General features: G+C 42.9%; 1 protein-coding gene across 1 annotated transcript; it reads right to left on the reverse strand.

Annotated features, from left to right (window-relative positions):
* Positions 1–2,393: 2,393 nt before the first annotated feature.
* On the reverse strand, positions 2,394–26,089 carry LOC118398229 (zinc finger protein 865-like). Its single transcript, XM_035793370.2, has 2 exons — positions 25,249–26,089; positions 2,394–7,976 (listed from the first exon to the last, which is right to left on the reverse strand). Exon 2 carries the CDS (start codon positions 7,537–7,539, stop codon positions 3,520–3,522), a length of 4,020 nt encoding a protein of 1,339 aa, XP_035649263.1. The 5' UTR covers positions 7,540–7,976; positions 25,249–26,089; the 3' UTR covers positions 2,394–3,519.
* Positions 26,090–26,518: the final 429 nt, after the last annotated feature.

A 26,518-nucleotide genomic window follows, 5' to 3' on the forward strand; every position in this document is an offset into this window, starting at 1 on the left:
GATACTACGGTTTTCAAGAGCAAACACATAAGGCAAAAACACACTCAAAATATATGGACAAATTATTCACACAGATTAATCACTCCTTGACTTGTGTATATGGTGTGAATTGTTACAGGATGGATACTTTCAATGTGCACGTATAACTTCATTTATAATGTTTCTCATACACAAAATATTCCCCTCCGTGTCCCTGGTCATGCTTCATAAAAGGGCCTCATATGGCCATCTAGAGGACACTGAATAGTAATACACAAATCATTTTCTAACCACAAATGCATGGCTGTTCTCCCAAAAGTAATCAAATGTTACTGTGCATTTAATGTGTATCTATCTAATCTGCAGTTTTGACTGCAGATTCACACCCTTTACCCTATGAGAAACTGACATGTGTTTAATGCATGCCCTGCAAACTGGTGACAAAATACAGTATATCAAAAAATAAAGAACTTTCTGAAAGGAGGATTCTAGCAAACACACACATAAGCAATCTTCCAGAAAAGCCGCTTGTGAGTCTGAAACAGCCGTACTCATCCTCAAGGATTTTTCCCACTCTGTTTCTAAATGGAGCATGGAATGTGCCAACAAGTGAGCAATAAACATCTCTGCAGTGGCAATTCTGCCATTCTTCTGATCAACATACAGTGCATTCGGAAAGTATTCAGACCCCTGGACTTTTCCACATTGTTACGTTAGCCTTATTCTAAAATGGAATATATACGCTACCGTTCAAAAGTGTGGGGTCACTTAGAAATGTCATTGTTTTTGAAAGAAAAGTTCATTTATTGTCCATTAAAAAAAAAACATAAAATTGATCAGAAATACAGTGTAGACATTGTTAATGTTGTAAATGACTATTACAGCCGGAAAAGGGTGATTTTTAATGGAATGTCGACACAGGAGGGATGATTGCTGATAATGGGCCTGTGTTCCAATGGCACGTTGTGTTAGCTAATCCAAGTTTATCATTTTAAAAGGCTAATTGATCATTAGAAAACCCTTTTTCAATTATGTCAGCACAGCGGAAACTACTCTGATTAAAGAAGCAATAAAACTGGCCTTGTTTAGACTAGTTGAATATCTGGAGCATCAGCATTTGTGGGTTCGACTACAGGCTCAAATTAGCCAGAAACAAAGAACTTTATTCTGAAACTCGTCAGTCTATTCTTGTTCTGAGAAATGAAGGCTATTCCATGCGAGAAATTTCTAGGAAACTGAAGATCTCGTACAACGCTGTGTACTACTCCCTTCACAGAAAAGCGCAAACTTCATTAACTAGTACCTGCAAAACACCCGTCTCAACGTCAACAGTGAAAAGGCCACTCCGGAATGCTGGCCTTCTAGGCAGAGTTGCAAAGAAAAGGCCATATCTCAGACTGGCCAATAAAAATAAATAATGAAGATGGGCAAAAGAACAGACACTGGACAGAGGAACTCTGCCTAGAAGGCCAACATCCCGGAGTCGCCTCTTCACTGTTGACTTTGAGACTGGTGTTTTGCGGGTAGCTTGGTTTTTGCTCTGACATGCATAGTCAACTATAGGACCTTATATACAGGTGTGTGCCATTCCAAATCATGTCCAATCAATTCAATGTACCAAAGGCAGACTCCAATCAAGGTGTATAAACATCAAGGATGATCAATAGAAACAGGATGCACCGGAGCTCAATTTCCAAGTCTCATAGCAAAAGGTCCTGAATACTTATGAAAATAAGGTGCTTTTAAAAAATATTTTTTATACATTTTCCAACATGACTAAAAACCTGTTTTCACTTTGTCATTATGGGATAGTGTGTAGATTGATGAGGGTGAAAAACATGTTTTAATTTTTAGAATAAGGCTGTAATGTAACAAAATGTGGAAAAAGTCAAGGGGTCTGAATACTTTACGAAAGCACTGTATATGAAGGTAAATAAATAGCGAACTGTTTAGGAGCAGTCATTTGTGCTTTGGCAAAAATGGCTCTCGATTTAAATCAGTGGTATTCAAACCTTTTCAGCGCGGAGCCCATTTTTTTGGCCAGAATTTCTACCAACCCCACCCACTCAAACAAATAGCATAATCAGTCCACACTTAAAAATGTTGCATTAAAGCTTACTTAATTTTTACATTTTGGAATTTATTTTCACTACATCAGGGATAGCGTAGAGAGACGTTTAGGATTTCCAGCCTTCTTCAATTGTGTAGGTAAACTTATTTGAAATCAAAACAGCATTTGAAGGGAACAACCGATGAACAGTAGGTGCTTCTCAGGGTTGCCGCTAATCTTATAATCACGGATGTGGGTTTCTGGTCTACCTGTATACAAATTAGACCCCCTTTGCATTTCCCACGCGTCCCCACTAGGGTGCGACTTCAAATACCACTGATTTAAATAAAAAGGGAAGGCATGAGATTTTTTATTTATTTATTAGATTTGAGGGTTTCAACAATTCACTTTAGGCAAAGAAAAGGATAGTTATTTAGTAATAATATTTAATGTTTTAGTTTACTGAAAGGAAAACACTGGGGGACAGGACCTAGGTAATGAACAATTGTGTATGCGTGTTACGATAGGGTAGGGCTTAACTGTGGATAGGGTTGGTAAAAGGGGGAGGGAAAAATCACATCGATACATATACTCATCATCCCATTGTTTTACAAAGACAGTCCCCAAACTCATTCCCACCCACCTATAGAATAGCAACAATTATAAAATAAATGATACTTGGGAGTATAAAAAAAATTTAAAAAGCAAATAAACAATATATAAAATATAATACGAATTGTACAGTATTCTCCGGTTGTTCCCATTGACCCTTTCCATTCCTGACACCTAAGTCCCATTAATGTTTTCCCATTATATATATATATATGATGGAATAGTTTACAGAAAAATGCTCTCTCATTCCATTCTGATCCATTTCAACCTATTCAGCTAGTCAGTTTTTATAAAAATTTAACCGAATGTTTGAAAAGATACTTCCAGTTACACTAAGTGATTAATCAATTTGGTAAGTCAAGTTTCATAACAGGAGTGACTTAATTGACTTCCTTTTTCGGAGAAATTGCTTCTTAGAATGACTGGCCTGTCTTACCGGCCAATTTTATAGCTTCAGGCCAAACATCTGTATGAAAAATAATCTCTACAGGGAACAAAGAAAAAAACACATAGTACAGAACGAGACAGACTACTGTTTAACTGTGAATAATGACAGAAAACATCAGTACTTTTGGTACTCCACTCTTACTAGTATGCATTCATAATCCCAGCGCAAACACAGCTAACAAAAACTATACTGTGGTTGAAAGCACTTTAGAAGAGGTGCTACTCAAACACTCAGATCCAGAATATTCTCTCCCCTTTGGGGAAGCAAAGACCGGTGGATGGTGCTTTTGATGTGAGCCTTTAAAAGTCGCTTTACAAACATCTCTGCTATATTAAGGATTGTATGGGATGTAAGCCTGTTGTCCACATCTTTAAAACTTGCTAGTTCTTGTTTGCTTTTTAGTTTAAAAAAATCCTACACTAGAAAATAATTAGTGGCTGTATTCAGTCACCACTGTTGTTCTCCCAGGCAGGCCACCCTGGCCCTCTTTTTCCACTGTCTTCTCAACAACCTCTCTTGGGGCCAAGTTCACTTTCAAGGCCCAGTTTCCACTACCTAACAGAGATTGACCCTGGCATGCGATGCTGTGCCTCTCCAGGAGAGATCCATTCCAGAAGCGGGAGCGGCATTTGGGACATGAGAACCGCCCTTGGGAAAGGTGACATCCACGATGAATGAGGGCTTTCCGTAATGTCCGAGAGCGCTTTCCGCAGACCGAGCACTTCAGACGGGCCTGGTGGCCGTTATTTCTTGGAGGATGCCTCACAGAACGATGGAGCAAAAGTTTGGCCTGACTGGCGAATGTGGTGCTGGGGCAGTACTGGCATGGAAAACGTTTTATGGGGACTTCCATAGATGACAGCCCACTGACTTTAACCACACCGCCGCACCATTGTCTAACTCTATACCCTCCTCTCATCCTCAGGAGCTGGGCGAGCAGTTTCTTTTGCTTAAGCTTCTCATGCATTATTCCCTTTTTCCGCTTCATCACTTTGAGTCTCCTGCTCGTGGCCTTATTCAAGGCAACCCCTACTAGTTGCCCACCTCTCATTATACTTTGATATTCAACCCTCCTTTTTTTCTCTCTTTTTCTCTTGCCACCAACCCATCCTTCTTGGGATTGGAACTGAAAAGGGCGGTGTTGAACTTGGGAGGATTGGTTTGGCATGTAGGAGCCTGACGGATAAGTTAAGGGGTGGCCTGATTCAAAAAGAGGGATGTACTGATCTGCTTGAGAAGGATGTTGGGTTCCACCAGCTGGTGGGTTTGCCGACCCGGTGCGGCCCAATCCATGTTGCGATTGCCTGTGCCTGGACAAGCTGTTAGAATAAGCAAAGGCCTTCCCGCATACCTCACAGCAGAAATTCTTTTCACCCCTTATTCCACCACCATGGACAGTTTGTTGATGGGCTGTCAAGTGGAACTGATGGCGGAAGGATTTCCAGCACGTTGTGCATGTAAAGAGCTTCTGAGGGGGCTGAGGGGGCTGAGTGGATGAGCTGGACCCCTGAGACTTTTCTTGAGGGTACGGATAATAAGATTGAGAGTTTGCTTGATTTCCATCTAGACTAATAACCCCTCCATGGCCTTTAGCAATTTTTCCTCCTGGTGTACCATCCAATTCCACTTTTATGTGTAATTTTCCATGTCTCACCAAGCTCTGAGCGTAAGCAAACTCTTTACCACATAGGTCACATTTGTAGTTCTTCTGCCCAGAATGCACAGTGGAATGTTTAGTAAGATGGAAGTACTCCCGGAACTCTTTCCCACAAACATCACACCGGTGTGGCTTTTCACCTGTATGAACACGGTCATGCCGACGGAGGGTCTCACGTCTCCTGAATCCTTTACCACAAACTCCGCATGAATATGGCCGTTCTCCCTCTCCACGACTTCTTCTTTGTCGAACTATGATTCCATCAGGTCCTGGTTCTCTCTTCTGCCGAGGCTTGCGGGGCTTTTTCGGTTTAGCATTCATCATCTGCTGGCTTGGATGGGTTAAAGGGATGGTAGAGCCACTTCCTGATCTGTAGGTCTTGTCGATTTCAGATGTAGATGATGGACCACCTGGTGAGACTCCCATATTCCCAAAGCCAAGTCCTCCAAGCAAACCTCCAATGATGTCTCTTCGCTCCTCTCCTCGACTCTCGCCAGTACTTATCTCGCAGGATGCAGCGGCAGCTGCAGCAATGGCAGACATGGCACTGCTAGTGACCTCATCCTCAGAGTCATCCAATAGAGATGAAAGAGGAAGATGAGGTTGCTGTTGATGGAGATGGTGTTGCTGTTGACTTTGAGGGTGTGGGTGTAAGGTAGGAGCCAGTGGTGCCTTTCTGAGTGTCTGGCTTGACATCCCACTGCCATGGGAGCTCTCTCCAGAATAACAAGATGGGTTAGCCTGCTGTCGTCGGTAGTCATCGACACTGTAGGATGGCTGGTATGATGGCCGGTTCCTTGAATAATCTGTGCCAAATTTGCTCGCGCCATCTCGTTGGTAATCACCTGTACCACTGCCTCCAGCCTCCATTACAGTTTTGCTGCTACTTGCACTTGATGAGCTTTGATTTTCACCACTACCACTTGGTCTGGGCCGGGAATTCCTTCCAGGCTTTCCACAGGTGCCAGACGCAGCATGGTTTAGCAAAGAGGTGCTCTCTCGGAAGCAGCGACCACAAGCAGGGCATCGGAAAGGCTTATCATCATGGATTTTCTCATGCCTGGTGAGGGACTCACGGCGGTTGAAAGACCGTTGACAGACACCACATGCAAATGGACGAGCCCCTGAATGGATAACACCATGCTGGAGGAGGTGCCCCCTTTTCTTGAAACCCTTTCCACATTCGGTGCAACAGAATGTTTTGTCTTCGCTTGAAGTGTCTGGCTTGGCATCTTCAGAAGTCAAACCATGACTACGGAGATGCCTGCGAAGGCTTGTAAGATGACTGAAAGTCTTTCCACATTCACCACAGTGGTAGATGGCTTCAGGGTCAGGTTGACAAGGCATGGAGGCCATGGGATTTAGATTTTCAGGTTTAGGTAGCTGTGAATCATTAGCTACCAACACAGAGGCTGTGGATGAGGAAGGGGCTGAGGAGGAAGAGGAGACCGTTGAGGAGGACTGTTGTGTTGAAGAGAGAACTGATGAATGGTTACCACCAAGGCTGGTTATGGCTCCTCCTACAAGGCCCGGTTGAATGGTTGAATTTTGACTGTGTTCAGTGGAGCTGCTGTGGCAGTTACTACCACTGCTATGACTGGTGCCATCTGCTTTTCTCTGAGGAAGGTAGCCAGCCATTGCCTTCTTTCTCCTGCTACCACCACTTCCACTGTCTCCTTTCCCTTCATCTTTCGAAAGTGATAAATGGAGTGGTAGAGGGAGGGGCATACCACTAGCCTCTTGTTGCATCAACGAAGCCAGCTGATTGGAGGAGAGAACTGGAATACCTTGGAAATCAAAGGCACTCAGAGATGACGGCTGAGGTGTTGGGTGAAGAGGATGGTGTGGGTGGGTATGGCTGTGAGAGTGAGATAAAGCATGGGGTGCCAATGGTTGCTGCTGCTGTTGAGGCTGGGGAGTGGAGTGACTATGACTGTGAGAGGAGTGAAGAGCTGGAGGTGGGGCAAGGGCTGAGCTTGAGTCACTAGCTCCTTGGCCCAAACCCAGGCCAAGATGATTATGACCCCCTTGTTGAACCAGAAACTGCTCCAGACTGCTGTTGGTCGGGACACCAGAAAGAAAGTACTGATTGGCAGCAAGCATGCAACTGAACTGCTGATGTAAGCTACGTGGATCAGACTGCCCAACGAGTGGTTGCCCTAGGGAGGAAACTGCACTGCCAGGGTTGTTAGAGGCGGACGATGAGGCTGATGGGGAGGGCGAGGAGGAGGATGGTCCAGGTGACGCTTGGGGAACAGAGAGGCCAGGGTGTAAGGGTGGCGGTGCAGATGTAACTACTCCTCCAATAACACCAGATCCTCCACTGCTACTACCCCCAAAGTCAAAACGTCCCATTCCAGAGTGCAGCTGCTCCTGGGCTAGCGCTGCTTCTGCAGGGTGAAACGGACGTAAGAATTGTGGGTATCCTGCAGCAGAGCTCCCACTAACACTACTGCTCATCTTGCTGGATTTCCGTGAACTGTGTGAGGATGAGGACTGGCTCTGGTGTGATATTGGTGGAGGTGGGGCACTCATTTTGGCAAATATAGATGACGAATCAGCAAAAGCATTACTTCTAGACCCCTGAAGAGACCCCAGACCAAGCCCAGATAGAAGAGCCCCTGACGACTCCCCCTGCTGTTGGTGCTGCTGCTGAAGCTGTTGCTGGTGCTGAAGTTGGACTTGCTGTTGGTGCTGGAACTGTCTTTCCAATCCAAGGCCTTTAAACTGGTGGGCTTGGTGTCCACTTAGCATATCTAGAATGTCCAAGGGGTACTTACTGAACTGGAACATCTCCCGCTCACTGATGGGAGGTTGTTCCTGGGTCACTCGCCCTACTGTTGAACCACAACAATATCGCACCAATAATAAGCAAATGATCAATAGCCACAGATACTGGAAGTAATGCTTCTTGAACAACTAGAATGACTTGCTGCTACTAATGTCTATCCCCTCTTATACAAATTAATGCCTACCGCTTGCACGTTACAACCAAGAAGAGCAGGTAAAGGTCCTTTTAAATAATAAGTTATTTTCCTAATTTGGAATACAATGTATAAAACACAAAGTATAAATAGTATGCAGTCTACGTAGTGTTTTTAGATTCCTTCTATAGTTGTAGTCTTTATTTTTCACCAAAAATGTGAAGCTGTCAGCATCCAGCTGGGGAGATGAAGGATGAACAGGTGTTTCACTTCTTTGTCTGCCTGTTGATGTCACGATCTCGAAGACTGGGGAAAAAAAGAAATATGGATTAAGTTAAATAGCCCAGGAGATTGATAGCACCTCATCCCCAGAGAATTTACCAAGCATAATTTCAAATTATTTTCAGCTCCCAGTGTTGGCATACATGACCACTTATCGCTAGACAAAACTCTGGAGACCTTCATTTTCCAACTTAAGAATTGTCCAAATGTAAACAAACATTTGTGCCTTCAAAAGATTGATTATTTACAAGAACTGTTGTGTAGACCAAAACAGCCATCAACTCTGTTAAAGGTGCATTTGGTAATATAACCAACTGCAGGTACTAAAGGATTACAATCATTTACTTTATTGAAACACAAAAGGGCCTACATTTTGAGGTCAGAATCAGACACTGATATGAAAGAGCAACAAACAGGACAATGGCCCCAGAGAACCAAAGTTGCTTGTCCTTCCATTTGATTTCAATCACTTTTTGACCTCACCCCTTTTGATATGAACAAAGAGTTCTATACATATTTACCTATGGTAGAAGCAGGGGTCACATTAGATTTTACAAATCAGCATTTCAGGCCTCTCGAGTGGCGCAGCTGTCTAAGGCAGTGCATTGGAGTGGGGTTAAATCCCAGGCTATGAAACAGCCGGCCATGACCGGGAGCCCCATAGGACCGTGCTCAATTGGCCCAGCGTCGTTCGGGTTATTAACAGAGGGTTTGGCCAGGGAAATTTCCTTGGGTCATTACGTTCTATCGACTCTGTGGCGGGCCAGGCGACTTCAGTTGTCCCCTCCAACACATTAGTGCGGCTGGCATCCGGGTTAAGCGAGCAGTGTGGCTTGGCGGGACATCTTTCGGAGGACGCATGACTTGACCGTTGCCTCACTCGAGCCCATTGAGGAGATGCAGCGATGAGACAAAATCGTAACTACCAATTGGATATCACGAATTCGGGGAGAAAGGGGGATAAAATGACAAAGAAAATGTTATTATATACAGTACCAGTCAAAAGTTTGGACACCTACTCATTCAAGGGTTTCGCTTCATTTTTACTATGTTCTACGTTGTAGAAAAATAAATACATTCAAACTATGAAATAACACATATGTAGTACCCCAAAAAAGTGTTAAACAAATCCAAATATTTCTGATTCTTCAAAGTAGCCACCATTTGCCTTGACAGCTTTGCACACAATTTGGCATTCTCTTAACCAGCTTCATGAGGATGTCACCTGGAACGCATCTCAATTAACAGGTGTGCCTCGTTAAAAGTTAATCTGTGGAATTTCTTTCCTTAATGCATTTGAGCCAATCAGTTGTGTTGTGACATGGTAGGGGTTGTATGCAGAAGATATCCCTATTTGGTAAAAGACCAAGTCCATGTTATAGCAAAAACAGCTCAAATAAGCAAAGAGGAACGACAGTCCATTGTTACTTTAAGACATGGTCAGTCAATGCTGAACATTTCAAAAACGTTGAAAGTTTCTACATGTGCAGTTGCAAAAACCATCAAGCACTATGATGAAACTAGCTCTCATGAGGACCGCCACAGGAACGGAAGACCCAGATTTAGCTCTGCAGCAGATAAGTTCATTAGCGTTAACTGCACCTCAGATTGCAGCCCAAAGAAACTCTGAGTTGAAGTAACAAGACTAGAGGTCGACCGATTATGATTTTTCAATGCCGATAGCGATTGGAGGACCAAAAAAAGCCGATAACGATTCAAATCGACCGATTTCTATATATATGCTCATTGTTCATTCAGTATTGTTGTAATTGTCATAAATGACAATACAACATATGACAATTACAACAATATATTCTAACTTAATAAAATACATAAATAAAAATCTATTTAGCCTCAAATAATGAAACAAGCTCAATTTGATTTCAATAATGCAAAAACACAGTATTGGAGAAGAAAGTAAAAGTGCAATATATGCCATGTAAAAAAATCTAACGTTTAAGTTCCTTGCTCAGAACATATGAAAGCTGGTGGTTCAATATTCCCAGTTCTTCAATATTCCAAGTTAAGAAGTTTTAGGTTGTAGTTATAGGAATTAAGACACGTTGACTATTTCTCTCTATACCATTTGTATTTCATACACCTTTGACTATTGGATGTTCTAAAAGGCACTTTAGTATTGCAGCCAAATCTCAGGAGTTAATAGGCTTGAAGTCAAACAGCGCTGTGATTCAAGCATTGCTAAGAGCTGCTGGCAAACGCAGGAAAGTTTGAATGAATGCTTACAAGCTGACTGCTGCCTACCACCGCTCAGTCAGACTGCTCAATCAAATCATAGGCTTAATTATACTATAATAAACACAGAAATACAAGCCTTTGGTCATTAATATGGTGAAATACGTTAACTATAATTTAGAAAAAACCAAACGTCTATTCTTTCAGTGAAATACGGAACCGTTCCGTATTTTACCTAACGGGTGGCATACATGAGTCTAAATATCGATGTTACATTGCGCAACCATCAATGTTATGTCATAATTATGTAAAATTCTGGCAAATTAGTTGGCAACAAGCCAGGCGGTCCAAACTGTTGCATATACCCTGACTCTGCGTGCAATGAACTACGCAATTTCCCTAGTTAATACTGCAAGTTAACATTAATTTATTTTAACTAAATATACAGGTTTAAAAATATATACCTCTGTGTATTGATTTTAAGAAAGGTACTGATGTTTATTGTTAGGTACATTCGTGCAACGATTGTGCTTTTTTCGCAAGTGTTATTTTGTTAAATAAATCATCCGTTTGGCGAAGTTGGCTGTGATTCGATGTTAACTTAACAGGCAAAGCATTGATTATATGCAATGCAGGACAAAGCTAGTTAACCTAATAATATCAACCACCATGTGGAGTTAACTAGTGATTATGTGAAGATTGATTGTTTTCTTACAAGTTTAATGCTGGCTAGCAACTTACCTGGCTCCTTGAAGCACCCACGTACCAGGTGGTCAGCCTGACACTCAGTTTCCTCGTGGAATACAATGTAATCAGCCATAATCTCTGTTTAAAAAAGTTGATTACCGATTGTTATGAAATCATCCCTAATTAAATCAGGCCTTCATGGTAGAATTGCAGCAAAGAAACCACTACTAAAGAACACCAATAAGAAGAAGAGACTTGCTTGGGCCAAGAAACAAGCAAGGGACATTCGACTGGTGGAAATCTGCCCTTTGGTCTGATAAATCCAAATTTGAGATTTTTGGTTACAACCACCGTGTCCGCATTCTGCAGCGATACGCCATCCCACCTGGTTTGCGTATTGTGGGACTATCATTTGTTTTTCAACAGGACAATGACCCAAAACACACCTCCAGGCTGTGTAAGGCCTATTTGACCAAGAAGGGTGATTGAGTGCTGTATTAGATGACCTAGCATCCACAATCACCCGACCTCAACCCAATTGAGATGGTTTGGGATGAGTTGGACCGCAGAATGAAGGAAAACCAGCAAACAAGTGCTCAGCATATGTGGGAACTCCTTCAAGCCTGTCGGAAATAATTCCTCATGAAGCTGGTTGAGAGAATGCCAAGTGTGCAAACCTGTCAAGGCAAAGGGTGGCTATCTAAAATATATTGATTCTTACGACTTTCTTGGATACTACATGATTCCATGTGTTATTGCATAGTTTTGATGTCGTCACTATTATTCTACAATGTAGAAAATCGTTTTTAAAAAGCCCTGAATGAGTAGGTGTCAAACTTTTGACCGGTACTAATATATTTTCACACAATATGCATTTAAACCCACTTCACCTGCATTTTATAATTGAAAGTCATCAAAAGTCATCAGGGGCATGCAACTATAGTATTACTTCACACAAAATAAATGAATGGTACCCATTAGATTAAAACTATTTGGCCTGCATTATGTCAAAAACATTATAATATATAATAATAATATATGCCATTTAGCAGACGCTTTTATCCAAAGCGACTTACAGTCATGTGTGCATACATTCTACGTATGGGTGGTCCCGGGAATCGAACCCACTACCCTGGCGTTACAAGCGCCATGCTCTACCAACTGAGCTACAGAAGGACCATTATAATAGGCTAGAGCCCAATTGCATCCTTTGCCTCATTTGTCAACCCACTGGGGAGCCAGGCCCAACCAATCAGAACAAATTCCCAACAAAGGGGTTTTATAACAGACAGAAAAAGCTGTCTGGGTGGCTAGTCTCAGACAATTTAATTTATGTAACTAGGCAAGTCAGTTAAGAATACACTCTTATTTACAATAACGCCAACACCGGCCAAACCTGGACGACTCTGGGCCAATTGTGCACCGCCCTGTGGGACTCCCAATCACGGCCAGTTGTGATACAGCCTGGATTCGAACCAGGGTGCTGTAGTGACACCTCCAGCACTGAGATGCAGTGCCTTAGATCGCTGCGTTACTCAGGAGCCAAGGGTAAAAAAGCCAGATGTAGAGGTCATTGGCTGGTGTATTTACACATGGTCATGCTGTTTAAATCGGCTTCTTGATATGCCACACCTGTCAAATCACAATAGCATGATCATTACACAGGTGCACCTTGTGTTGAGGACAATAAAAGCACACTTAATGTGCAGTTGTCACAACACAATGGCACAGATGTCTCAAGGGAGTGTGCAATTGGCATGCCGACTGCAGGAATGTCCACCAGAGCTGTTGACAAAGAATTTTGTGTTTATTTCTCTACCATAAGCCGCCTCCACCGTTTCAGAGAATTTGGCAGTACATTCAACCAGCCTCACAACCGCAGACCACACGTAACCACGACAGTCCAGGACCGCCACACCCGGCTTCTTCATATGCGGGATTGTCTGAGATCTGCCACATGGACAGTTGATTTAACAGTGGGTTTTTACACAACCAAAGAATTTCTGTGCAAACTGTCAGAAACTGTCTCAGGGAAGCTCATCCGCATGCTCATCATCCTCACCAGTGTCTTGACCTGACTGCAGTACTGACTCGAACTTCAGTGGGCAAATGCTCACCTTCAACAGCCACTAGCATGCTGGAGAAGTGTACTCCTCACAGATGAATGGCGGTTTCAACTGTACCATGCAGATAGCAAACATGTATGCATCGTGTTCACGTCGTGGGCGAGCGGTTTGCTTATGTCAACGTTGTGAACAGAGTGCCCCATGGTGCCGGTGGGTTTATGGTACAGGCAGGCATAAGCTACGGGCAACAAACACAACTGCAATTTATTGGTGGAAATTTGCATGCACAGAGATACAGTGACGAGATTGAGGCCCATTGTCGTGTCATTCATTCGCCTCCATCACTTCATGTTTCGGCATGATAATGCACTGCAAGGATCTGTACACAATTCCTGGAACTGAAAATATCCCAGTTCATCTATTGTCTGCATATTCACCAGACATGTCACCCATTGAGCATGTTCGGGATGCTCTGGGTCGACGTGTACGACAGCGCGTTCCAGTTCCCGCCAATATCCAGCAACTTCGCAAAGCCATTGAAGAGGAATGGGACAACATTCCACAAGCCAAAATCAACAGCCTGATCAACTCTATTCAAAGGAGATGTGTCGCGCTGCATGAGGCAAATGGTGGTCACACCAGATACTGATTTTCTGATACAAGCCCCATTTTTATGTATTTAAGGTATCTTGGCCAACAGAAGCATATCTGTATTCCCAGTCATAAGAAATCTATAGATTAGGGCCTAATAAATATATTTCAATTGACTGACTTCCTTATGAGCTGTAACTCAGTAAAATCTTTGAAATTGTTGTATGTAGCGTTTATATTTCTGTTCAGTGTATTTTGCAGACATGAAAGATGCACCAATAATTGTTGATAAGAGGTCGACCAATCATGATTTTTCAGCGCCGATACCAATTATTGGAGGACCAAAAAAGCTGATTCCGATTAATCGGCCGATTAAAAAAACATGTATTTGTAATATTGACAATTACAACTAAACTGAATGAACACTTATTTTAACTAAATATAATACATCAATAAAATCAATTTAGCCTCAAATAATGAAACATGTTCAATTTGGTTTAAATAATGCAAAAACAAAGTGTTGGAGAAGAAAGTAAAAGTGCAATAAGTGCAATGTAAGAAAGCTAACGTTTAAGTTCCTTGCTCAGAACATATGAAAGCTGGTGGTTCCTTTTAACACGAGCCTTCAATATTCCCAGGTAAGAAGTTTTAGGTTGTAGTTATTATAGGAATTATAGGACTATTTCTTTCTATACGATTTGTATTTCATTCATTGGATGTTCTTATAGGCACTTTAGTATTGCCAGTGTAACCGTATAGCTTCCGTCCCTCTCCTCGCTCCTACCTGGACTCGAACCAGGAACACATCGACAACAGCCAGCCTCGAAGCAGCGTTACCCATGCAGAGCAAGGGGAACAACTACTCCAAGTCTGAGCCGAATGACTTTTGAAATGCTATTAGCGTGCACCCCGCTAACTAGCTAGCCATTTCACATCGGTTACACCAGCCTAATCTCGGGAGTTGATAGGCTTGAAGTCATAAACAGCACAATGCTTGAAGAGCTGCATTCAAATGCAGGAAAGTTTGAATGAATGCTTACGAGCCTGCGGGTACCTACCATCGCTCAGTCAGACTGCTCTATCAAATCATAGACCTAATTATAACATAACACACAGAAATACGAGCCGTAGGTCATTAATATGGTCGAATCCGGAAACTATCATCTCGCAAAACATTTATTCTTTCAGTGAAATACGGAACCGTTCCGTATTTTATCTAACAGGTGGCTAAATATTCCTGTTACATTGCACAACCTTCAATGTTATGACATAATTACGTAAAATGAAGGCAAATTAGTTCGCAATGCGCCAGGCGGCCCAAACTGTTGCATATACTCAAACTCTGCATGCAATGAACGCAAGTGACACAATTTCACCTGGTTAATATTTCTTGCTAACCTGGATTTCTTTTAGCTAAATACGCAGGTTTAAAAATATATACTTCTGTGTATTGATTTTAAGAAAGGCATTGATGTTTATGGTTAGGTACAGTCGTGCAACGATTGTGCTTTTTTCACAAATGCGCTTTTGTTAAATCATCCCCCGTTTGGCAAAGTTGGCTGTCTTTGTGAAGAAATAGTCTTCACACAGTTCGCAACGAGCAAGACGGCCCAAACTGCTGCATATACCCTGACTCGGTTGCAAGAGAAGTGACACCATTTCCCTAGTTAACCTGTTGATCCTACCCCCTACTTTTTCGAACATTCTGTTAAAAATCGCGCAACATTTCAGCGCCCTGCTACTCATGCCAGGAATATAGTATATGCATATGATTAGTATGTGTGGATAGAAAACTCAGACTTTTCTAAAACTGGTTCAATCACAGCTGTGACTATAACAGAACGTGCGTGTCATCAAAAAGCGCAGGAAAATCTGATCACTGAAAACATATCAATGCGCCACTTGAATGTATTGTTGAATGGAAACCACATTACCTGGAGCAGAGGTTGCAATACCTACAGCTTCCACACGATGTCAACAGTCTTGTGATTTGCCTAGACTTTGTTTCTTGGTCAAACAAACAAGAGACAACCCATTTCTTCCGGTCTCCAACAGGATATTTTGGTTGAGATTTATCCGGACATTATTTCAAGACGTAGAGCTATAGAATATACATCGCCCCGTGATCAATTTGATCGATTATTAACGTTTACTAATACCTAAAGTTGCATTACAAAAGTATTTCGAAGTGTTTTGTTAAAGTTTATCGTCGACTTTAATTTTAAAAAATGACGTTGCGTTATAAAACACTGTTTTTTTCCTTGATCACACAGTCTTCATAGATCGATATGCTAATTATTTTGTTTACGTCCCCTGCGGGTCTTTTGGGGTGTTACATGCTATCAGATAATAGCTTCTCATGCTTTCGCCGAAAAGAATTTTAAAAATCTGACTTGTTGGCTGGATTCACAAGTTTTAATGAACGTTTGAGTTTTAACGAGTGCTATTAGCATTTAGCGTGCATTTCCAGATGTCTAGATGGGACGCCTGCGTGTCGGGTGGAGGTAAGAGGTTAAAAGAAATTCATGTTAGCAGGCAATATTAACTAAATATGAAGGTTTAAAAATATATACTTGTGTATTGATTTTAAGAAAGGCATTGATGTTTATGGTTAGGTACACATTGGAGCAATATATACATACATACACACCGATTTCCGATTGTTATGAAAACTTTTAAAATCGGCCATTCCGATTAAATCATTAGCCCTTTCAAGCTTAACATCCTTATCATTTATCGCCCTCCAGGTCCCCTCGGAGAGTTCATCAATGAGCTTGATGTCTTGATAAGCTCCTTTCCTGAGGACGGCTCACCTCTCACAGTTCTGGGCGACTTTAACCTCCCCACGTCTACCTTTGACTCATTCCTCTCTGCCTCCTTCTTTCCTCTTTTGACCTCACCCTCTCACCTTCCCCCCCTACTCACAAGGCAGGCAATACGCTCGACCTCATCTTTACTAGATGCTGTTCTTCCACTAAACTCATTGCAACTCCCCTCCAAGTCTCCGACCACTACCTTGTATCCTTTTCCCTCTCGCTCTCATCCAACACTTCCCACACTGCCCCTACTCGGATGGTATCGCGCCGTCCCAACCTTCGCTCTCTCTCCCCCGCTACTCTCTCCTCTTCCATCCTATCATCTCTTCCCTCTGCTCAAACCTTCTCCAACCTATCTCCTGATTCTGCCTCCTCAACCCTCCTCTCCTCCCTTTCTGCATCCTTTGACTCTCTATGTCCCCTATCTTCCAGGCCGGCTCGGTCCTCCCCTCCCGCTCCGTGGCTCGACGACTCATTGCGAGCTCACAGAACAGGGCTCCGGGCAGCCGAGCGGAAATGGAGGAAAACTCGCCTCCCTGCGGACCTGGCATCCTTTCTCTCCCTCCTCTCTACATTTTCCTCCTCTGTCTCTGCTGCTAAAGCCACTTTCTACCACTCTAAATTCCAAGCATCTGCCTCTAACCCTAGGAAGCTCTTTGCCACCTTCTCCTCCCTCCTGAATCCCCCCCCCCCTCCTCCCTCTCTGCAGATGACTTCGTCAACCATTTTGAAAAGAAGGTCGCCGACATCCGATCCTCGTTTGCTAAGTCAAACGACACCGCTGGTTCTGCTCACACTGCCCTACCCGGTGCTCTGACCTCTTTCTCCCCTCTCTCTCCAGATGAAATCTCGCGCTTGTGACGGCCGGCCGCCCAACAACCTGCCCGCTTGACCCTATCCCCTCCTCTCTTCTCCAGACCATTTCCGGAGACCTTCTCCCTTACCTCACCTCGCTCATCAACTCATCCCTGACCGCTGGCTACGTCCCTTCCGTCTTCAAGAGAGCGAGAGTTGCACCCCTTCTGAAAAAACCTACCTCGATCCCTCCGATGTCAACAACTACAGACCAGTATCCCTTCTTTCTTTTCTCTCCAAAACTCTTGAACGTGCCGTCCTTGGCCAGCTCTCCCGCTATCTCTCTCAGAATGACCTTCTTGATCCAAATCAGTCAGGTTTCAAGACTAGTCATTCAACTGAGACTGCTCTTCTCTGTATCACGGAGGCGCTCCGCACCGCTAAAGCTAACTCTCTCTCCTCTGCTCTCATCCTTCTAGACCTATCGGCTGCCTTCGATACTGTGAACCATCAGATCCTCCTCTCCACCCTCTCCGAGTTGGGCATCTCCGGCGCGGCCCACGCTTGATTGCGTCCTACCTGACAGGTTGCTCCTACCAGGTGGCGTGGCGAGAATCTGTCTCCTCACCACGCGCTCTCACCACTGGTGTCCCCCAGGGCTCTGTTCTAGGCCCTCTCCTATTCTCGCTATACACCAAGTCACTTGGCTCTGTCATAACCTCACATGGTCTCTCCTATCATTGCTATGCAGACGACACAAAATTAATCTTCTCCTTTCCTCCTTCTGATGACCAGGTGGTGAATCGCATCTCTGCATGTCTGGCAGACATATCAGTGTGGATGACGGATCACCACCTCAAGCTGAACCTCGGCAAGACAGAGCTGCTCTTCCTCCCGGGGAAGGACTGCCCGTTCCATGATCTCGCCATCACGGTTGACAACTCCATTGTGTCCTCCTCCCAGAGCGCTAAGAACCTTGGCGTGATCCTGGACCCTGTCGTTCTCAACTAACATCAAGGCGGTGGCCCGTTCCTGTAGGTTCATGCTCTACAACATCCGCAGAGTACGACCCTGCCTCACACAGGAAGCGGCGCAGGTCCTAATCCAGGCACTTGTCATCTCCCGTCTGGATTACTGCAACTCGCTGTTGGCTGGGCTCCCTGCCTGTGCCATTAAACCCCTACAACTCATCCAGAACGCCGCAGCCCGTCTGGTGTTCAACCTTCCCAAGTTCTCTCACGTCACCCCGCTCCTCCGCTCTCTCCACTGGCTTCAAGTTGAAGCTCGCATCCGCTACAAGACCATGGTGCTTGCCTACGGAGCTGTGAGGGGAACAGCACCTCAGTACCTCCAGGCTCTGATCAGGCCCTACACCCAAAACAAGGGCACTGCGTTCATCCACCTCTGGCCTGCTCGCCTCCCTACCACTGAGGAAGTACAGTTCCCGCTCAGCCCAGTCAAAACTGTTCGCTGCTCTGGCTCCCCAATGGTGGAACACACTCCCTCACGACGCCAGGACAGCGGAGTCAATCACCACCTTCCGGAGACACCTTAAACCCCACCTCTTTAAGGAATACCTAGGATAGGATAAAGTAATCCTTCTCACCCCCCTTAAAAGATTTAGATGCACTATTGTAAAGTGGCTGTTCCACTGGATGTCATAAGGTGAATGCACCAATTTGTAAGTCGCTCTGGATAAGAGCGTCTGCTAAATGACTTAAATGTAAATCGGTCGACCTCTAGTTGTTGATGTGCATAACTAAGAGAGAGCGCCTACCTTTTCATTGTTGTTTGATCAATATAAATGTAAAGTTCCCAAATGTAAGAGGTCTCCCCTGGTGTTTATATGTTTGCAGAAATCCATTCAGGTGTATTTTGTGACTTTTGGCAAATGCGTTCTAATGATCTAAAGTCACTCTGTTGTTACTGCCTGTAAACACACAGGCATGTGTGTCAAATGGCTTATTTGCATAAAGGCCTATTGTAGCTCAGATTGGCTATGGCGCAATGGTCTCCTGGACGAGACTGTTGTTTTTATTAGGTTTTATTTACCGCAGTGTCTTAATTGTGCAAACACAGCCGCTTTCACATTATATATTGCTATAGATTTTCACAAATGCTTGACGATACATCATTCCCAAATATCCGTAGAATTTATGAAAACGTGAAAATGAAAAGTTGACCAAGACTATTTGGTTGCCCCCTGCCTATAGACAGAGACTAAAACAGGAAGCTCCCGCGCTCAAGTCTGTTCAACGCTGGTCCGACCAATCTGATTCCATGCTTCAAGAATGCATCAATCACGTGGATTGGGATATGTTCCACATTGCGTCAAACAACAACATTGATGAATACACTGATTCTGTGAACGAGTTTATTAGCAAGTGCATCGGCGATGTACCTACAGCAACTATTAAAACATTCCCAAACCAGAAACCTTGGATTGATGGCAGCATTCGCACGAAACAAAGCGCAAACCACTGCTTTTAACCAGGGAAAGGTGACCGGAAACATGACCGAATACAAACAGTGTAGCTATTCCCTCCGCTAGGGAATCAAACAAGCTAAGCGTCAGTATTGAGAAAGTAGAGTCGCAATTCAATAGCTCAGACACGAGATATGTGGCAGGGTTTAGTCAATCACGGACTACAAAAAGAAAGCCAGCCCCACAACAATGGGGCCCCACAAGGGTGCGTTCTGAGCCCTCTCCTGTACTCCCTATTCACCCCCGACTGCGTGGCCATGCACGCCTCCGACTCAATCATCAAGTTTGCAGACGATACTACAGTGGTAGGCTTCATTACCAACAACGACGAGACGGCCTACAGGGAGGAGATGAGGGCCCTCTGAGTGTGGTGTCAGGAAAATAACCTCACTCAACAAAACAAAAAGGAGATGATTGTGGACTTCAGGAAACAGCAGAGGGAGCACCCCGCTATCCACATCAACGGGACAGTAGTGGAGAGGGTAGTAAGTTAAGTTCCTCGGCGTACACATCACGGACTAACTGAATTGGTCCACCCACACAGACAGCATGGTGAAGAAGGCGCAGCAGCGCCTCTTCAACCTTAGGAGACTTATTAGGCTTGTTAGGAGGCTTATTAGGCTTGTCACCAAAAGCACACAAACTTTTACAGATGCACAATCGAGAGCATACTGCATCACAGCCTGGTACAGCAACTGCTCTGCCCACAACCGCAAGGCTCTCCAGAGGGTAGTGAGGTCTGCACAACGCATCACCGGGAACAAACTACCTGCCCTCCAGGACACCAACACCACCCGATGTCACAGGAAGGCCATAAAGATCATCAAGGATAACAACCTCCCGAGCCACTGCCTGTTCACCCCGCTATCATCAAGAAGGTGAGGTCAGTACAGGTGCATCAAAGCAGGGACTGAGAGACTGAAAAAGAGCTTCTATCTCAGGCCACCAGACTGTTAAAGAGCCACCACTAACATTGAGTGGCTGCTGCCAACTGAGGCAACTCCAGCCACTTTAATATAGGAAAAATTGATGTAAAAATGTATCACTAACCACTTTAAACAATTCCACTTAATATAAAGTTTACATACCCTACATTACTCATCTCTTATGGGCGGCAGGGTAGCCTAGTGGTTAGAGCGTTGGACTAGTAACCAAAAGGTTGCAAGTTCATATCCCGAGCTGACAAGGTACAAATCTGTCGTTCTGCCCCTGAACAGACAGTTAACCCACTGTTCCTAGGCCGTCATTGAAAATAAGAATTTGTTCTTAACTGACTTGCCTAGTTAAATAACGGTAAAAAATAATAAATCAAAATACTACTGCATCTACTACTGCATCTTGCCATCTTTATGTGATACATGTATCACTAGCCACTTTAAACAATGCCACTTTTATATGTTTACATACCCTGCATTACTCATCGCATATGTATATACTGTACTCGATACCATCTACTGCATCTTCCCTATGCCGTTCTGTACCATCACTCATTCATATATCTTTATGTACATATTCTTCATCCCTTTACACTTGTGTGTATAAGGTAGTTGTGAAATTGTTAGGTTAGATTACTCGTTGGTTATTACTGCATGGTCGGAACTAGAAGCACAAGCATTTCGCTACACTCGCATTAACATCTGCTAACCATGTGTATGTGACAAATACAATTTGACTTAATACTAAGTGCTCAGTTGTCAGATATTAAAACATAAATAAGTGTGTCAAATTCCTCCTGGGGGTGTATATGAAAAAATGTTTACTAAGATTTCATGTTGCTAAAACACTGTCAGTTCCACTTTAAGCATTGCATGTGCACTAACATTAATGTACCTCAACTCCACCTTGCAAAGTTTGCATTTCCCTCTCATTTAACTTCTCAAGCAGGACTTTACTAGGACTGTCTGGAAGTGAAGCAAAAACTGAAAACCAGTTATTGGTAGTGTTTTGGAACTTTTATTGGTCTATTAACTCATTTACCGCCCGGTAATGTCCCCAAGGCAGGCCAAAACTCCATCCTACCACAACAGGCAGATATTTCAGGCAGTCGATGTAAACAGCTCTTACACTAAAAGGGCATTATCAACTCCAATTGGCAACATATTTGCAGGTGAATAAAACATTTACACGCATTTTACCTTGAGTGGTGTTTACATCAAACTGACTTGTTGCATAGAAAAATCTGTGCATACTGTGCCCACCCCAATTTTTTTTGTTCATGTACAGAATAATAATCTCAAGTTTAATGTCACAAAAACAGTTGCGTTAAAATAGCAAATGTGCCTACTCTGGCCTTGGCACCTGCACTCTAGCCCAGGGTTTCCCAAACTCGGTCCCAGGGCCCCCACTGGGTGCATTATCAAACGGCAGTCAAGCATCAGTCATGTCACCAGAATAAGACCGTCAATATTTATTGGAAAGCAGAGTCAAACTTATAGCGTGCGCTTTCACCACCCTGTGAAGTTCATAACTTTCTTCATCTGTAGCTTAATAAACTGCATGGTTTCACGAGTCGTAGTGGGAGGACCACACACCATATTGCAGTGTGGCTCCAAGTTTTCTTCGATATCATGGTAATTAAATCAGCATTTGTGCATTAAAGGCATTTCCACCGCCATTTATCACATTATCCATTTGACTGACAAACATCCCACCATGTCAAATGAACAAAAGACCTATCTGTGTTTATAATATTGTACCGAAAATTCCTGTTTTCATCACAAAACTTGTTTTTTATTTTATATAAATATGAAAACGTGGTTATTTTCACAATATTATTCCAACCTGTGTGGAAATATAAACACATTTGACTGCACTGGGCATTTAATTTTTAACAATGGATATTCCCACTCAAGTCAACCATCTTCGTAATACCATTTGAAAGTTTAAATTTAAACTATCTTTATGTATTTTTTTAAAACATTTATCAGCAAAAGCATGACAGCAACCACTCAAGACAGTAAGTATGCTGTGTCTCAACCGATTGCAGGCACAACAAATACCTCAGATGTAAAATAGGGTATAAGCTAAAATGTGAAATCTGAGTTTACATGTTTTTAGATAATTAACGTTAAAGAGACCCCAAAAATGCTTCCCCCCTAATAAATCATACAAACAGGGTTGTTAAACTCTTACGATTTCAAATGATAAACTCAAAAGTTTATCAGTTTTTTTTTGTGACGAAGACATGGATGTCTCATTGTAGGGTGGGATATGAAAAATGGGTCAAATTTGAGCACCTCAGCCTCCCGGGTGGCGCAGTGTTTAAGGGCGCTGTACTGCAGTGCCAGCTGTGCCATCAGAGACTCTGGGTTCGCACCCAGGCTCTGTCGTAACCGGCCGCGACCGGGAGGTCCATGGGGCGACGCACAATTGGCCTAGCGTCATCCGGGTTTGGTCGGTAGGGATGTCCTTGTCTCATCGCGCACCAGCGACTCCTGTGGCGGGCCGGGCGCAGTGCGCGCTAACCAAGGTTGCCAGGTGCACGGTGTTTCCTCCGACACATTGGTGCGGCTGGCTTCCGGGTTGGATGCGCACTGTGTTAAGAAGCAGTGCGGCTAGGTTAGGTTGTATATCGGAGGACGCATGACTTTCAACCTTCGTCTCTCCCGAGCCCGTACGGGAGTTGTAGCGATGAGACAAGATAGTAGCTACAACAACTGGACACCACGAAATTGTGGAGAAAAAGGGGTAAAAAGAAATTCAAAAAATAAAATTTGAGCACCTCTGAATGTTTTGGTATTCAGGTCGAATAAATAATTTTCTGATCACTTCTACCATGTGCAAACATTGAAGGGTTTGTTCAAATTTACATCTACATTTACATTTAAGTCATTTAGCAGACGCTCTTATCCAGAGCGACTTACAAATTGGTGCATTCACCTTATGACATCCAGTGGAACAGCCAAATTAAAAGGGATCCAGTCAAAAAGTGGTTGAAATCATATGGAACGGTCCAGCTATTAGGTCAGCCAATCATACGTTCCTCATGCACCTCAGGTTTGCTTTGGGAAGAAGCGAATTTAAAGTGTGCAGTTAATTATGTGCAAGAGAACTCACACTAAGCCAGTGTTTTTCAATTCTGGTCCTTGGGGCCCACAGAGGGGACACATCTTTGTTCTAGCGCATCACTAATTAAATTAACCACCACGCCCTTGATTAGCCTAGTTGATCTAGGGGCAAAGCCAATTATAAATATATTCAGGGGAAACACCAGTGTGTGGTCAAAATAATCTTTCATCTCCTTTACCTTTTTCCAGGTGACTTCGCTGACTTGGTTAGAGACATGGGTAATTGGAGGAATGCCACAGGTACATATCCAACTCACATAGAATATTCATAGGCTACATAGTAACACCAGCGGCGTGTTTAGCAGGACGCAATGTTTTGGAACGGTGAGATAGAAATGTGCTATGTTGAACCGACGTGAAATAAGGAATCACGTCAGCTCTATTCATGGAATTTCAATATGCAATGTTCAAGACCATTTTGCAACTGAACATGGGCCTGGGCTACACCCAACCTTCAGTGTTTTAAAGTAAATCTCACAGGAACCCCAGTGTAAAACTACTGCTAGAGTACAACAATGAAATTCACTGCGTCAGTCATATAATTTTCAATTATATTTCTTAAAGGGCGATAAGGTCACCCAACCTATTGCTACCAAACAAGTTAGGTATTATAATAGCCAAGAAAATACAATGATGACACAACAGAAGTTGGTACAATCGTCTTATAATAACCAAACAAGTAGCCTACTCCATAGATTATTTGTATTGTCATGAAACTTTATAAACAAATGTAGGCCATTTACTCCAAATAAAGTCTAAAATATTAATGTCGTTCTCATGGAATGAAATTCCCTGAGCACCATAGTAAGGCTGGGCCTATATCATAGACATTAAGTGTTACCAGTAACGTTATGTATGGGTCGGATATTCGGTTCTCGATGGTTTACTCTTTTTCAGGAGGGCACTTCAATAGAATGCACAAATTGCAGATGTAGGCTATGCACTAAAGCCTCAAAGGCAAAGAAAATTAAATGTATGTAGCTAGTTATGAAATTCTCTACGATGAACTTTGAAGTCTGAAGTACCAAGAAGGCAATCAAATAGGCCTAAACAGAATGCAAGCCTGGGCCTAAGTCAAATCAACGTTTATTGGTCGCGTACACAGATTTGCAGGTGTTATAGCAGGTGCAGCGAAATGCTTATGTTAATAGCTCCAGCATTGCAGTAGAATGTCCCGCAAACGCAACCAAACTAAAAACATAACAAAAAAGTAGATATATTAGCGAGAATCCAGAATATAAATACGTGACATAACTTGTGCAAAGTTAAGCAAAAAAAAGAGATTGGCATGCACAACATTTCATGATAACATACTGTGCATCATTATTCATAGCAAATTGACACAACTAAGGATAGTTAACACGGCCATGTCTAAACCTGTACCTGATATGTGCTAATTGCTTACAGTTGAGATATTTTCAACCATAAGAGAATGGGGTTTCCACACATTTTTAGGTCAATACAATCCTTTGTAAATTATCAGTGACGTTCCCAGTATTTCCTAATAATTCCTGCTGGTCTGTGAAAACCTTGTTTGCCCCACTACAACGTTGTAACGTAGCTACCATTGTAACAATATATTTTAAAATATCTTACCAACAGGTTTGGTGGGATGTATATGGGCTGGAGACTGGTGTATCGCTTTCTTCTTGATTGAAGATCAAAAAGGGGGAACAGGTAGAAAGTAATGGGTCTACTTCCATTGATCTTCAGGTAGGCACCTAACTAGACTAACTTGAAAAAAAAAATGCAGGTGGTGGCAAAAATGTAAAAATCTGCAGTTAGTCATTCGCCAACTAACGTTACCTCTCTTTTTTTTATAGGCGGCTGCCTACAGTTTTCAACCAAAGTAACAAGAAAAAGTTATTTGGATTTGAATAAAGGAGTCTTTCAGTCATGTCGTTGTTAGCTAGCTAGCTAATACATTAGAATCTCGTATGAACGCCTGGTTGCATAGGTAGCCGATGCTAAGCTAACCTAGCCACAAAGATAATATCTAGGTTGATAGCTGTCGTTTTAGCTAACATTATATCTAGCATGTGAATCCCCTGCCAAAATGGTTCAAGAAAAAAATATAATTAAAAGGGCGCGGGAAATGCCGTGATAACTACAACGGCCTCTTTTTTTTTATGTCAGATAGCCATTTTACTTCATCCAGGGAAAAATATTTTCAAAGGCCTGCCTCTCCATCGGCCCAGGAGGGCTATTTTCGACTCGTTGTTAACAAAAACTATTTCCGCTGGGTTGACCTGCTAATTCAGATATGTCTCTTATTTGAAGCAGATGCTTGAATCGTTAACTCTTCAAAATGAGCCCTTTCTGGAGTTTTTGTCGTATTTTCATTATTTTTCTTCGGTCAAATATTTTCCGCCCCGTGTCAATTTTATGTGTCCCCGTCTAGGGGCTACGGCTGCTAATGGTCTTCTCCTTAAAATGGTAGCTTCCGGTCTATATTGTATTTCCGGGTAGTGTCACAGGTTAAGAAGTCCGACCAACTGTATCTAGTTTGTGCGTGTGCGTGTATAACCCAACCAATCTTTGTATGGCCATTGCATGGCATTGACAAATACATAATTAAATGCATTTATTTGGTTGAATTATGCATTAGAAAACAGCAACGTTATTATATTCAAATACATGTTTTAGTCTAGGAAATAGAGTGAATACATTTTTTAAAGGAAATATTGCCAGATTAGTTTCCATGTGTGCTCATACTGACATCATTCATACTGAAGCCACAAGGGTGACAAAGGGGGAAAAATAACAAATTACTTCATGTTTTGGTATAAGAAAGGTTGAGAAAACAATATCAAAGTAGCTCACATATTACTAGACACTTAACAGATGTGCATCACATATGTGAGGT

This window comes from Oncorhynchus keta, chromosome 19 (genome assembly GCF_023373465.1).
Source record: "Oncorhynchus keta strain PuntledgeMale-10-30-2019 chromosome 19, Oket_V2, whole genome shotgun sequence".
Classification (NCBI taxonomy): Eukaryota; Metazoa; Chordata; class Actinopteri; order Salmoniformes; family Salmonidae; genus Oncorhynchus; species Oncorhynchus keta.